General features: G+C 31.9%; 1 protein-coding gene across 1 annotated transcript; it reads right to left on the bottom strand.

Annotated features, from left to right (window-relative positions):
- Positions 1-1560: 1560 nt before the first annotated feature.
- LOC106072625 (CBY1-interacting BAR domain-containing protein 1-like) lies at positions 1561-15380 on the bottom strand. The gene is made up of 9 exons (XM_056036752.1): positions 15283-15380; positions 12493-12608; positions 11139-11263; positions 10518-10586; positions 9988-10101; positions 7923-8027; positions 7202-7315; positions 6400-6567; positions 1561-3726 (listed from the first exon to the last, which is right to left on the bottom strand). Exons 1-9 carry the CDS (start codon positions 15312-15314, stop codon positions 3634-3636), a joined length of 936 nt encoding a protein of 311 aa, XP_055892727.1. The 5' UTR covers positions 15315-15380; the 3' UTR covers positions 1561-3633.
- Positions 15381-16058: the final 678 nt, after the last annotated feature.

Genomic DNA, 16058 nt, shown 5'->3' with positions numbered 1-16058 from the left:
GCAAAGGGTCTGTGAACTCCCCCAGCGCGCCTCCAAGCACCATTTCCGGTATTGAAAGCCAACAAAATTCATATTGTGAAGTATCTACAGTGTATTATCCTGCTATTAAAAAAGTTTTATTTCAAAAACCTAATGTGCTATTCTTACTGACTTAGATACTCCCAATGTCTGAAGTCACACCTGCTCTGAGGACCTCCATGAAAGTGTGGCGCCAAGTTGTACTAGGATGTCCCTGTTTGCGCTTTCCTCGTAATGGCCTCCATGTCACCGCAACTCTTGGTATGCGTAATTCATTTTTAATGCATAATGCCGTTTTTATTTATCGCGCGTAGGATTGGCGTTTTCCATATTGAATGACACCCCAAAATAACTTTTTTTTTTCTATATATTTCATGAGATTTGTATGAGTTTTCAAACGATTTTTTAAATTTCCGGATATTTCCAGGAGCTCCTTATTAATCGACAGAAGGCCGCGGCAAATCTGTTATGAGTTATAAAATGGTTTAATTTAACAATTTATACACCTAGAATTAGCGCGGGTCCTATGAAAGTGCGGGGCACACTGCGGACGCATAGGTTGCAGTGGCCTAAGGTCGACTAGTTATTAAATATTTTTCCTACAGTTTAAACACAATCCGAACAAAGCACTGTAATGCATTTTTCTAGATGAAGAACTAATTTATTATTAATTTTTTTGTTGGTAAGGGGAAAGTTAACTTTTATTATAACTACATTCATATAATTAGCAACGTGAAAAATGTTTTTAACTAAATTTGTTACATTTGATCTACAATTGAAAACAAATACATTTCAAGAATAGAGTAGCAGGCATTTAAGGACACCTTAAGAACAACCTGGCAGAAATGTGTGCAGGTCCGAAAAGAAATTAAAAGAGAAAGGCATTTGATCAAAGAACTTTGTACTTTTCAAGAATACAATGACAGCCCAAACTGAATGGACCCCTCAACTCAAGAAAACATTAAGAAACTGGAACAGACACAAAATAGAGCAGTGAGATTCATAACAAACGAATATTCACATTTGACTAGAGTAACATCTTTAGTAGAATCCCTAAATTTAGAAAGCCTTTAGGACAGAAGACTCAAAAGTAAAGCAGCAATTATACATAAAACACTGAACCATAATCTTCAAATACAAAAACAAAATTTAATAAAATACTCAGAAAGACACAAAGATAAAGGCACATTCCTCATCCCATATGATAGGACAAATTTGTACAAATACTCCTTCTTCCCTAGTGCTATTAGAGCATGGAATGGATTGCCTGAGCTAGCCAGGAAAACTAGTGACTTGGCAGAATTTAAGTCAATGGTTAATATGCATGACTGAATGCATGACTCTTAGGACATAATCATCTTCTTTTTTGAAGTAATGTCTGTATTATATAAGATCTAAACTTGTATATATACAAATGGCCTGAAATGGTTAAAAAATATAAATTTGAAATCTACTTCAAAAGGATGAATACAAAATTGAAAAAAAAAAAACATTTTTAAAGAACATAACTGGAAAAAAACAACAACAAACAAACATTGTGAAATTAGTTAATAAGCTGTATTAAATGTGTAAACTACATATTTATACCTTTATCAATAAACAAGCAATATAAACAAAAACTTTATGTTCAAAATATATATAATTTTAAAAATTAGCAAATGGGAAACAAAAGTTGGAAACCCCTACTGTAGAACAGAATTTTTCTCCCTAAGGCCTGATGAGTAACCCATATTAATAGGCAAAAAATTTAAATCAAATACATAGATCAAATAAATAGTCATTTAATACATAATACATACATATTAATAAAAGAAAGATTTTGTCCTTATCTCTTCTTGGTGTTGGCCAGATGAAGAAGGGATATTACCGATACTCATTTATATGAAAAATAAAAATAGTTGTTAGTTCTCCAGAACCACAGAGATGGAACCACTGGGCTTGAACAGTAAATACGAAATGTAATTTGTTGAACAAGTTGTTGCAAAATGTCAATTAAATAATGTATTGTCACATAGTGCATATGCACAATTTTAGAACCATAAAAAATTGTCAATAATTGAAAACAAAAATATCTGAATGAATGAATAATATAAACGAGACTATTAGGATTAGGTACTGAAACTACTGTTTCTACGACTCGATTTCCAATTACACGATGAAGGACGCAAACTTTGTCAAAACAAATCAGCAAAGAAAATAACTTCCAAAACCATCCTAAATTGTTTTAAAATATAAAACTAATGTAAAACTGAAAACTACTTTGACAAGTTGCTGTATTTTCCAACATCCATGAAATGAAAATCACCAATGACAGAGAATTGTTATTTATGTTAAAAAAATTTGAGTAAAAAAATCTTTTTAGACAACACAGAGACGTAGTGAGCAGAACAAATCCTGGAGGCAAGGTACTTTAATGGCGCCCCCCTCGCCCATTTACCATGAACATCACATAGAAATATAGGCTTGTAAATAAAAAAGTATTTAATAATAGTATAACACAAATAAGCTTAGAATGCATTACCTAACTAAAATATCTACCTACAATACATTCTTTTGGCGCCTCTATGAGTGTGGTGCTTCCCTCCTCCCCCCTTAGGGTAGGGCCGGGGATAGTGCCCCCCTTGCCCCCTCCTCACTACTCAACAACAAAACAAACAACTATCAGGGCTTAGAAAAAAAAAGATGAATTCTTCTCAATAAATCATACAACTTTGATCATATTTTTTAGATTTTAGAAAAAAAAAAAGACTATATTTACTCCATGTGAGAAACTTTCCAATAATAAATAAATATACTTCTATTTTTTATCTCTACATTTAATAAATAATATCAGCTACAAATATAATTTTAATCAGAATTAAATCTGAAATTTGACTATTATATAAAGAAAGTATCAGAGACTTTAACAAGAATTTATAATGTACTTCCATTCATTTAATTTTAATAATTGACCTAAATAAATGTATCTTATTCTGGCACTATTAATAAGTAATACATCAATGAAAAAAAAAAAGAATAAATAAATGATAAATATCACAGGTAGATTTAAAGCCAGTTGGGGTAAAGTTTATTTTACTTCATAAACATTCAAATAGTATCCCATCATGCCATTGTCCCAATCCACCAACTTTATTAGTCGAAGAGCATTATTGTACCAACAAAAAACAAACACATGTGGTTCATAAATTTTATTTAGTAAATAATAATGCATGTTCATATTAAAAATTTTAAACAGCATTAAATTTGGTTTATTGCGGTTAAAATTCAGCTATCCAAAATATTTTATAAGTTCTATAAGAAACTTCTAAAAACCAGGGGCGTAGCTAGGAATTTGCCATCATTTGGTGGCCTGGGGGGTTTGACCTCTATAGGGGCCTCTGCATTCTGCATAATATTCAATGTAAAAAAAAAAAACATTTGGGGATTTTCAAATTTCCCCCATCCTAACACCCTCGCTACGACACAATAAAAACTGCTATAAATTAAAAAAAAAAAAATAGAAACACCACAATGCTTTTTGTGAGACTAAAAAAAATAACAACAAAAACTTGGAATGATATAATAGTAAATCAATTTGGACGGATTAGAGTACATATTGCAATCATCAGTAATGAATTATGAATCCAGATCATCATCGTCATCATCTGTGACATCAAAGTCATCATCATCATCATCGTCATCATCATCTTCATCTTCCTCATCATCAACCTGAAAGGGAGATAATGAAAACAAAAAAATCCAATGAATATAAAAACAAAAATTTCTATGGGTCTCAAAACATAAAAAAAAAAGGTTAACACAAAATTGCTATCTAAACTTCAAGATCTAAATCTCCGTTGAGCAGGTCATGTAAAGTTAATGGCCAATAGTTAACAAAGCATCGACTGATAATCCCTATCACCAACTTCTTTTACTTTAAAATGCTAATCGCCATTTAAACCAGTTGAGTAATTAAATAATTGGAATTATAAAACACAATATAGATTTGAACTTAATAACTTATTGGCAACAAAGTGATTTCCTAACTGCCACACTTCTCTGTATATTTATATTATTTTTACATTTATGTGGATGCTATGTGTTGCAAACGATAGTAATCTTTGGGATGTTTAGTAAGAAGAATTTTTTGCTGATGATATCTTGGTATATGACTTTTAGAATTTATCTCAAGCCACTTTTAGTCTCCTGTAAACCTTTACTTCTCCACTTTGTGAAGTTGAACAAACATTGCAAGTCATTCGCTGGAATGTCCCGAGACAAGGTGAGACATCTTCTCCAAAAACTGCTATAACATGAGGACTGAAAAGAGGACAGTGGGATTAGGGTTGACCCTGTCTAACACCTGCTGGGAGGCTTAGAATGACACTAGCAACCGATCCCAGAGCATAGAAGTCTGAAAGCCCGATGAGTCTGACATTAAGTAAGTCTACAGAATGTATAGTCTGTGTAGGTTTGAGTCAATGTAGTGATTTACTTGCAATGACTATGACACAGAGTGTCTAACAGACTAAATAACTTAAGTTTATCCCCCCATACCAGATTAAAAAAAAAATAATATGGTTGTGCTAAGCACGTGTCAGCCAATAAGCATGTGAGCTCAGTGAGTCAGACTACCAGTTATTTTTATGTTTAACTATTTTATTCAAGTGGATTTGACAATTATCTTATTGATTTCAAACTAGACTTCATCTACCAGTTGAATTAAAGAGCTTGGGTGTAAAGCTGGACACTATTATGACAAAGTTGGCGTGAAAAGCTATTTGTTTCATAATTAGTTAAGTTTTGCTTAGAGACGGTGAGGTGATCATTAAAAACAAGGCTAAGATTTAAAGTGTAGTGAAAGTAAACACAGAGGACTTTTGGCAGCTTTAGAGAGAGGTCGTTTTTAGTTTCTGGAGTAGATTATTTAACTAAGGGACATTTGATGACTCCCTTCATGACGTAGTAAACTTATAGATAGACATCATTAATCAGCGTCCATTATTTTCTGCACTGTTGGCCTTTCACCTGACTTAATTGATTTGGTTATTTGAGTTGCGCCTCCGTCTAGACTTTCTTTGCAAGACATAGTGTGGTAGGCGCTTAGCAACACTAGATTTTACGCTCAACTAAAAAACTACAATTCTCTTATTATCTGATCTTAAAATCTACTAATCCTGCTTAAAATTTAAAAAAAAAAAAGAGAAACATAATAATTTGTAGTGGATCTACATTTGGCAGAAACATTTTCAAATACTCAATACTAATTCATATATATGATGTGCAAACATAACTTGCTAATTATCATTTTAATTTGAACAGTGTAATTATGCAAAAAAAATAAATAAATAAAAGTTGGCAAATTAAAAAAAAAATAAAAGTTGGTAAATTAAATAAAATAAAATGAATTTTAAAGAATATAAGTATATTAACATCGAGAGAACTAATAAAAAATGACTAGTGTACAACATCAATTAATACTTTAAGATCTAAACAAAAACAACAAAAAAAACTAATAAAGTAAACTTAATTTGTAGAAATGAGCTCTGCACAATTCAACATGTATTCCTCACTTACACACAGAGAAATATTTAAAAGTCAGAGTCATTCATTATACGTGAGTGTACCATCTGAAAAAATAGCAATGTTGAGTGACTGAACATTTCAAATGTGCAAACATGCTTAGGTCAGTGCACAAAATGTAAACAGTTATTAGTATGCATAAAGTGGATACCACATTGGCAGTTAGAAATTTTTTTCTTTCAATAAACTGTTGTTTTGTTTATGTAATGTATGCAGGATAGGAAACTTCTTATTTGCTTTGGAACACTAAGTCAACCTATTTCTACACACCCTTTGCATAAAATTTCCTTTTTTTGTGTTTTTTCAAATGTTAAAAAGATGTTAATGAAAATGGTAACTACTTTGCAGCCACCCTAAGTAACAATTTTTCTGAGCACAAAAAGATTAAGATGTGTAGAAAAAAACAACAACGCACAAAAACTTCAGAATTCATGCACCATATATTTAGTAAAAAATAGCTTAAGATCTTTGAGAATATCCTAAAAAAAAAGATTTAGAAAAAGGTTTAGAACCTAATGAACTTTAGACATACAAAAATTAAACTCTGAAAAATGCTATAAAATAAAATACATTTTTGTCAAATACAAAATAAAAAAAATTGATTCATTATAATAATAATAATGCTAGTCTTCGAGTTTGAAGATTAATGAGGACTGCAGCATTTGTTTCAGATGTAATGATGTTCTTAAAGAATTGAAGATTATCGCATCCTAAACTAAACCCAGGAAGATGGTAGAGATGACAGCAGGCAGTGTTTGAACCCGGGACCCTTAAAAAGAACAGGATGAATGTGACAGACGTACAGAGGAAAGAGCTTACCCCTTGAACACCTGGCCGCTGAGGAAGGTACGTTGGTTGACTAGTAGAAGTTGAAAACAAAGCGTAATTAAAACCGTAGGGTGTCTGTGACTGCCCCAGTGAAGGAATGGACGTCATGGTCTGGTTAGGTGTCAAGCCTGTAACATCAAGCAGCCTTGCTCGGAAAAGCTGAACAAATAAAATTAAGAAAATATATTTTATATATGAGTCAAATTAAAACTTAAATGAAAGCATCATTTTTTTAAGACATAAAAACTAATTAAAACAAATCTTGTTCTAATAAGCATCATAAGACACTCAACATTAGCCGTTAATACTAATTGCCTTAAAGCACAGGTAAACTCTTCTAGATATGCATAAAGTGTATACCACTATGGAGACATTTGAAAATGATATTTGTAAAATTTTATAAAAATGGAAATGTCAGAGCGAGAAGACACTTGCTTATTAAATAAATGCATCTTAAGGTATATAGGATATGTAGGATATAATAATCTTCTTTTTTGAAGTAATGTTGTATTTTATAAGATAAGATATAAGAGAAACAACTCTAGCATCATGAAATGAACTCACATCCTGTGTTTATCTACTGAGTTACTAAAAGAAACTACTAGAGATTAAAGGGATGCAACTTTAGATTAAGTATATAGGAGAGACAACTGAAGCATGACAAGAAATGAGCTCACATCCATGCCAGCATATGTGTCTATCCAGTGACTTATCGAATGAAACTACTTCAGATTAAGGGAATGTCACTTTAGAATACTTTAGATAAAGTATATAGGATTAGAAACTAACTCACATCCATGTCAGCATCTGTGTCTATCCTCTGTGCTGCTTGATAACATTCTGACAAGTATTTCAAAGCACGGGCGTGAAACATCATTTCTATCTTCACATATTCACTTAGGATTGACTGGGAGAATAATATAAATGATACACTGCTTTATAATAATGAGAGGCATGGTGGCTTAGTGGTAAATCGCTTGGCTTCTGAATTGGAGTCCAGGGTTTGAATCCTGGTGAAAACTGGCGATTTTTAATTTCGGGAACTTTGGGCGCCTCTGAGTCCATCCAGCTCTAATGTGTGCCTGACATTAGTTGGGGAAAAGTAAAAATGGGTTGGCCATTGTGCTGCCCACATAACACCCTCGTTAACTGTGGGCCACATAAACAGATGAATTTTAAATCATCTGACCTATAGATCACAAGGCCTGAAACTGGAACTTTACTTTACTTCTATAATAATGAAAAAGGGACCTTTCTTCAGACTCAAAGATTTGAAAAGGAAGCAGGCATTTGTGTGGTTGGAATGTGGGACCATCTTTACCGTTGGTATTATTTGACTATTGAGAAAGGTTGGCTAAAGTTAAAAAGTGTCTGTAGTAGGTTGAAGCCTTTTCCCTCACTTACACATTGCTACTTTTTATTAATTTCTAAAATTTTTTCTAAGACTTAGTCCTGATTTGCAAAACATTTATTTGTAATGTTGTGTCAGGATTTAAAATAAAAAGATCAATTACTTTTAAATCTGTCAGTTTATCCTTTTCAAACTTATCCATCTCTGATATAAGTTGCTCCTTGGAGTTGCCTCCATCTTGTCGTATCTTCTGCAAATCCAGTTGAGCCTGCCAAATGAAGAAAAAAATGTATTTAGCAGCAGGAATATATAAAGAAATGTGTTGAGATGAATGACCAAAAAATGTACTGTATGTAATTTATTAAGACATTCAGTTTAACTAATATTATAAAACTATAACTAATTAAAATGCTTAGATAACATATTGAGATGAAACTTATTAAAATACTACAATAGGAATACATTTTTCTTCATAAAAATTAGTTTAAAGCTTAAATTTTTTACAAGTAGAAGAGAATGTTACATAAAGAATTTTTTAAAATCTTGCATAATTATGAGAAACAGATGAAATATCTACTGCTCTGGAAGGTCCCAATGAACTTTACTTTTTATTAAAAAGAACAATATTTTATCAAGAATATAATAGTTCAGTTATATGAATCTGATGTTTTCATTTTAGACGTTGACTGACTTTTGCAAAGTATTTTATCAGGGCAAGTCATATAAAAAAAAAAGCATGGAATGGGTGGTCCAGAGGCTAAGTGTGCTTAAACTTGGCTAGGCTACCTATAAAGGGGGTTCGAGGATCAACACCCGACTCGAGCAGAGTTGTTTACTGAGCGCCTAAAGGCAGCATGGAAAAACCTTTTCCAAGATACCCCCTCCCCCTCACCGTCCACAAATGAGATTGGATCATAGCGCTATTAACATGCTATAAGCATGAAAGTAGCGCTATATAAAAGCTATAATTTTAATTTACATTTGGTATTGGTAATTTGAACTGCTAGTGAAATGCTAAATATTTAAGTACAATGTAGAAATAAAAAGCACTGATATAATTATTTTGAAACAGGATCAACCAGTGCCATGCTTGAGCTAGAAATATGAAGAGTCTCAAACCTTAGCCTGGAAATGGGGTTAAAGAAAATACATTTTCATTTAAAGGTCTATTAATTGAGTAGTAACAACAAGTAATCACTTCAATATACATAGCATGCAAATTTTGCTTAACATTTCTCTTTCACAAGCATATATATTTATATATATTTATACATTATTTTTGATCTACTATGCCAATAAATATTTTACTTTCATACTTTATAATTATTTTATTAGATAACCTTAGAATCTTGTCATGTACAAGTTTGAATACCCAAGAACAATAATCATGACAGATATAAGCTAAACATGCTTATTGCCCTTTTTGGAACCGGTGTTCCAATAACACAAAAGACGGCTAGTTGAATTAAATCCTAATTTGGCCGTTGGGTAGACTGGCTCTATTGCCTTGGTGGGCAGCCAGTCAAGGAAATGGAAACTCTGTAAAAAAAAACAACAGGAATTTATTGTAAAGAGTGGTATTGACCTGCGCAAGCCTTACTACTTTAAAAATACAGAGCACAGGCTACAGGAAATGCAATATATTGCAATCATTCTTAACCCAATAGCTTTTAATTCCAGTTTGAAAAATTCTTTCCATATCCTAAGCAAAGAGGGGTGACTGAATAAAAAAATTCTTAAAAATAAACCTTATGAAAAAATATAATTTAATTTAAGATCTAATACTAATAAATAAATAAACAACACATATCTAACTAAAAAAATATACTTTTAATACTTTTATAATATTAAAAAGGCTTTAAAAAAACTAATTTTCCTGGATATAGATTTATACACTGGGGCTATCGGCCATTTAATTTGAAAAATTCTTTAAAAAAATAATTAAAAAGTGATACACATCCAGTTTTTAAAAAAACGTTACCGCTCCATTCTCATTCGAATTAAGACATGATGAGCTCTTTGTAAAGGAAAGTTTAAAAAACTATTGCTAGCATCATAATGCATTATCTTTCTGTAGGACTTAAACGTAAAAGACGCACTGTACTGCGGTAGGAGCTATTGGGTTAATCTTAGGACTTGAAGACAAGCCTTACATAAATAAAACCAGGAAGAGCTATCTAAAGAGCCTCAAACCAAGATTAAAACAGAGGTTAATTAATGTATAAAGCCAAGGATACAATATCAGCACTATTGGCCTGTGGGACTTTCTGTTGAAGTTTTTCTAATTTCTCTAGCTGTTTATCTTCCCTTTTTGTTGCATTTTGACTTTTCCTGACACTGCCCTGGAATTAGAAAGTAAATCACACTCAGGCTACAAAAACTAAATGAAACATACTTTTAGAAAATTAAAGGTTCCAGAAGTGTGGAAAAGGTGAAATCTGAACAGAATTTAAGACATGACGCTGGTAGTATTAAAGAAGAATTAACAATACTAACTTTCAAAGTTTTACGATTTAAGGATAAAAATGTATAATTATCTCAAAGGTTGATTTTAAAATTTAAAAAAAAAAGGAATTTATGTGAATCTTTAAAGATGGCTGCCTGTGGTATGCGTTCTAGATTATCATCTCAATGGTCTAAGGTTTGAATCCTGTCTGAGGTTTGGGCTAGGACGTAAAATATCTTCTAAAGGAATAAGTGAAAAATATAAAGCAAAAAAAAAATAATAATAATAGTGAATCACGGTAAATCATAATACCTTAATATTCTTACAAATCTTTCCGTAAAGAATCAAAGGTTTCAAAACTTTTTCCTCCAGTCTTTGTACCTGTTAGCATTAAAAGTTTTGACAATTAGTACACACAAAGACATTTATCAAGCTGAAGAGATATTCAATTTTATGTCAATTTTAGCTCTTAAGAATTTATAATGGAAACTAGCATTTATTTTCTTCAAAAACTGTTTGAATTCTGATTTGTTTTTAAATTCTCATTTCAAAATTCTATGAGGTTTCAACTACAGGGAGATTTAATCTTCAGACTTTGTAATTGCCAGTAAGTTGGTAGTGCTTACCTTTACATTTTTGTTTTGGTTGCAAAAGAAATTCCAATTCATAGTATTCTTCCTTAACTGGTTCGACTCCTGGTATAGAATGAGATTTTTAATTTCAGGATTGTTAAGAGTCTCTACCTCAACCCAGCTCTGATGGGTACCAGACATTAGTTGGGGAAAAGTAAAGGTGTTAGTTTCTTGTGTTGGCCACATGACACCCTCATTAACCATAAGCCACAGATACAAATGACCTTTATCATCAGCCCTATAGATCACACGGTCAAATGTTGTTTTTTTTACTTAAAAAATCAACATCACAAACACGAACCTCAGCATTTCTGTAATCTTGCACGGCTGAAAAATTCTGGGCAAATGTAACCAAGTTGAGTTTTGTAGATGTGTTGATTTGTTCTATTTCAGCATACGCTTTCAAATGTTGGGCAAACAAATCACCTAAGAATAAATGATTTTAAACTTTGTCAACACAAAATAGGTTGTGTGGTATCTAAATAAACAAAAATAATAAAATGTTTTTTTTTTAAGTTAAATTTTTACGTTATAGAATATTTTCTCATGTCTAAGAGTAAAACCCTAAATATTTCAATGTAAAATATTCTTAGAAATGTTACTTTTTTTTTAGTATTTTATTTTTTTATAGAAAATCTTTTATTCTAAAGCATGCTAAATGTATACAGGCACAATCTCTTTTGTGATAGGGGCATATTGGAAAGGAATCTGGGCTGCCATAGGGTGCTCAGCAAACCCAACTCAATTGAAGACAAATCTCAATTAAAAATTCTTGGTCTTCAACATTATATGAGTTTGAGTGCCCCCCCCACCCCGCCACAGTGGATTTCGACACACAAATCCAACATTTTGTATGACTGATTCTCTGTTTGAGAGTTTGAGTTCATTTATCTTTATTAAGTAAAGTATCTATGGAAAAAGCCTGTTCTTTTGTTTGGTTTCAATGCTAAATGCTTGGCTCCTCATACAATTTTAATCATGGTAAAAAGAACTTGAATTTATGAATCTGAACAACATCAGCCTATCCAAATGAATTGGGCAACAGACATTTTTTTTATGGTGGTAAAGCAAATTTTGAGAAATCTGCACCCCCATCAAATATTTATTGCCCTAGTAACACCAAGCAGAAGTATCTTCTTTTTTGAAGTAACGTCTGTATTATATAAGATATGATAAGAAAGTCATTAGTGGAACCCTAACTACCACCAAAAAGAATGACGGGATATCTTTAATGATTAATCCATATGTGCGGTGACTAAATAGAAAATTTGAAGCTATTCAAATGCATATTTCATAATTAAAAAAAAACAAACCTTTGTCAGATTCTTATCTAATCTTATACATTACAGATGTTACTTCAAAAAAGAAGATAATTATGTACTACGCATTTCTAGTGTCAATCTAGTCATGCATGTTAATCAATGACTTAAACTCTGCTTAGTCGTTGGTTTTCCTGGCTGATTCAGGCAACCCATTCCATTCTCTAATAGCAATAGGGAAGTATACTATTTGCCCATTTCTAAAATAATTTTCATGCTATGGATATTTCTTAAGAAATAGCTGAAATAGATTCAATGTGTATAGCAAATCAATTATTGGCAGAACTTAAAACTGTATGGGAAAGTTTTTAGTCTACAATTAAAAAAGTAACAAACCTTTATCTCGCAGCCTAGCTGATTTTCTAATAACAGACCCCAAGGTGTCACAAAAAAGTCCATAAAATTTTTCAACCGTTGTGACTCTGTCTTGTGAAAATCTGACTTGATCTTGTCTGTTTAAAAAATCAAAGTAAAAATAAATGAAATAGTTTTGTAAAGTTCCATTAAAATTTTAATTAGATTTATTTTACAGTAAGAATCTTGAAAGTCTTAAAGTTATCAATAGTAAGAGCTTACAAAACACAGCAAAACGCAGGTTATTTTTAGTTAGTAAGCCACCACATAATGACAGGGTTAGCGACCAGAATGTTTATCATTAAGCATGTTTCGTCATTAAGTAAGAACCTAGATTTGGGTTAGGCATTAATCATTTTTTAATAGCGATGGATTTTCTGGATGTTTTAGCAAAAGATCCGATAGAAGTTGAACTCTTCCTTTTGTCGGCCATGTTAAAAAAATGGTGTACACAACAGTTTTCACTGATTTAACCTTTAAAATAGGAAATTTTTAAAGCTTTACCTGATTTGAAACATAAAGCTAAAATTTAAACACATTTGAGCCATAGCAAAACCAAAGTTTCTATGCACAGTTTGATACAATCTATCACTCCATTCTTACATGCTCTCAAGGAATGTTATAGACAGTCATTTTGAGGTATCAAATTTTAAGATACCAACCAAAAGATCACGCTTCCAGTCCAATTAAGCCCCATTCACTAAACCAAAGAGAAACTTTTCATAGCAAGCATTTTTTAATGAATCTTTCACATGGGTTGATACTCATAACATGTAAGAATTAGGGCTAGGTCTAGAAACAATTATATTAAAAAAAGCAACACTTTTGTAGCAGAAACACATAAATTAAGTTTGATACCTAAAAAATGGCAGAATTCTACATCATATGACACAAAGTCCAGGAATTTAAAGTGCTTATATATTGAGAGTACCTTCTTAAGCAAAGTATTTTAATCACTTTGTTAATATTTTAGATGATATCAAAGCAACAACTATAGACTTTTTAGACACAATATATGGCCTCTTTCAGTCATATGGTTCATCCTATGGTTCATATTGTAGAACACTTTTCATGTGACTGTGGAGCCTTATTTTGGAGACACACTCCTATCCACATATATCGCAGGCTAATGTGGCTTTCCCTTTGGTGGTAGAGGGGGCAATAATTTTTCATGTTACAGAGCTGAGGCCCATATTTTTTCGTCCATAGCTATGTTGGTCACCATCTCTCTCCAGGTAGTGCAGTCTGAGGCTATGTCTTTCCAATGGTCAGTATCAATGTTCACTGTTTTGAGGTCCCATTTGATTATATCCACATAGCGGAGTTGGGGGTGACCAGTTTTTCTTGAGCCAGACGCAAGTTGCCAGTAAAGAATGACTTTCGGGATATGTTGTCCTCCATCCATTAAACATAACTGAGCCAGCACAAAGGGCATTATCTGATGAGTGTAAAGATGCTTGAAAGACCTGCTCATGCAAGGGTCTTAGTATTGCACATTCACCCTTGCCATGTGATTTTCAAGATCCTTTGGAGGCAGCGCAAGTGGAATGAGTTTAGTTTTCTCTGTTGCTTTGCATAGGTAGTCCACAACTCACTGCCGTACAGTAGCGTGCTCAGAACGCATGCCTTGTTGACAAGTTGTTGACCTCTATTTTGGTCGCTGTAGTAAGTTACTGGTTTTGCCAAACTCTTGGTCAGAATTTAGAAGTTTGCCACCAAATCTGGACTGGAGATATATGCCACTGGTGGATTTGTCAAATGCATGGTCGATTAGCTGTGAGAAAAGTATTCCAAAAAGGGTTGGGGCCAGGACATTTCGTTGTTTAACTCCAATGCTTATACTGAAACTTTTGGAGCAGGCACCATTGAACTGCACAGCACCAATCATATTTCGGTGGAATGAGACAATTTCAATAAGCAGTTTGGATGGACAGACACAATATGTCTCTGAAAATGCTAGTCAACTTTCTCATCACAGCTACTTAATTATTAAATTTAGACCTTCTAGATATACCAGTATTAATATAATTTAATTAGATCTAGATCTACAACTTGACAGTCACTTGTACTAATTGTACTAGATATAGATCTAGATCTTTTTACTCAATAAATAATATATATATATATATATATATATATATATATATATATATATATATATATATATATATATATATATATATATTATCTCTACCTATTTTAGACTTGGAATAGGCCAAGTTGATCTAATAGACTGAAGGTTGATATGTAAATAATGGATGATTCAATATATTATATAGATCTAGCCAATAGATCGATAGGTAAATAATGGATGATTCAATATAAATCTAGCCAATATAGAATTCTATATAGATATAGATCTATATAATCATATTTTTTTCATTATGAGGCTGCATCATGATAATTATTCATAATCAATCATAAAAATGTAGACTAGTCTAACTCTAAAGTCTAGATTCCCTAGAGATTGGGCCTAGATTATGAGATTTAACAAAGCACTCTTATTTCTAGTTCTATTATTATTATGTCTAGATCTAGATCTTGATCCTTCACTTTGATCTAGATCTAGATTAGAAGTTACTTTTAAACTTTACAGTTTTCTTTTACTGACTCAAACATTTTTATTATTTAAGTCATTTGTTGACATTAGAAACCGCAAGTGACGAACTCAAAGCTAGAGATTATTTGTTTCTAGATATCCTACAAATTCGTTTATAGTATAAATAAATAAATCTAGAATATAGATCGACTTGGATTTAATTAATAAATTACTTTTTTGATGAAATTGTACTGCTTCGACTCATTTTTATTGTACAGTTTAAAAATTTATGTTGTTTTTAAAGGTCTGCAACCAAGTATAAACATGCATAGCTTTTTAAAAGAAACAATTCGATTAAAAATTGTAACCGCACTAATCTATATATATCTAGATTACGATTCAATTCGATAAACCTAGATCTAAACTTATAACGATGAAATGTATTAATTTTATCAGCCGGAGAAAAAAAAGTTCTTTAAATAATCCAGGTCAAGATCTATATAATATTATAATAGTATATAGTACTAGCCTGGCATTGCGGGTCTAAGTTTGTGTTTACTAATGTAGCGGATTGGATTTAGATGTATGTTAAAGTTAGCTAATGATCCTTTCACGTTATTTCACTTTCGCTACGTAAATAAAATTAGTTTTGCGAACATGGGTTTACCCGAGGTCGATACATTCTTATCTATTAAAAACGAAAAGAGCGATAGCTTTTAAATGAATGGGATTATAAAGTAAACAATTAAACGAAATAATTTTTAGTACGCGATTCATGAATAAATATAGATCTAGGCCTAGCTCAACTCGGCTTCGAAGCTTTCGTAAACGAATGTAGTCTCTTAAAAATGCTTTAGAAAACCAAATTTGAATGTTTATTTGATCAAAATATGAAATGAATGGACTATAATTAGTATGTTCATGTGTTAAAGTATAAAACTATCTGTGCGAAGAGAAGTTTTATCATCTTAGTGTTGAATTAGAGTTTTAGATCTAGGGATGGGATTAT

Source organism: Biomphalaria glabrata, chromosome 7 (genome assembly GCF_947242115.1).
Source record: "Biomphalaria glabrata chromosome 7, xgBioGlab47.1, whole genome shotgun sequence".
In the NCBI taxonomy this organism is placed as follows: Eukaryota; Metazoa; Mollusca; class Gastropoda; family Planorbidae; genus Biomphalaria; species Biomphalaria glabrata.
The sequence above is the reverse complement of the archived record's forward strand: the minus strand, read 5'-3'. Positions and strand labels throughout refer to the sequence as shown.

What these genes read in the sequence shown, in the direction of transcription:
- LOC106072625 (XM_056036752.1), bottom strand. Translation starts at nt 15,314, where the DNA reads ATGAGTCGAAGCAGTACAATTTCATCAAAAAA. An exon ending in AGTACAATTTCATCAAAAAA is followed by an intron (nt 12,609 to 15,282) that starts GTAATTTATTAA and finishes TTTTTTAAACAG; the next exon opens with ACAAGATCAAGTCAGATTTT. An exon ending in GTGCTGATATTGTATCCTTG is followed by an intron (nt 8,028 to 9,987) that starts GCTTTATACATT and finishes TTCATTTGGCAG; the next exon opens with GCTCAACTGGATTTGCAGAA.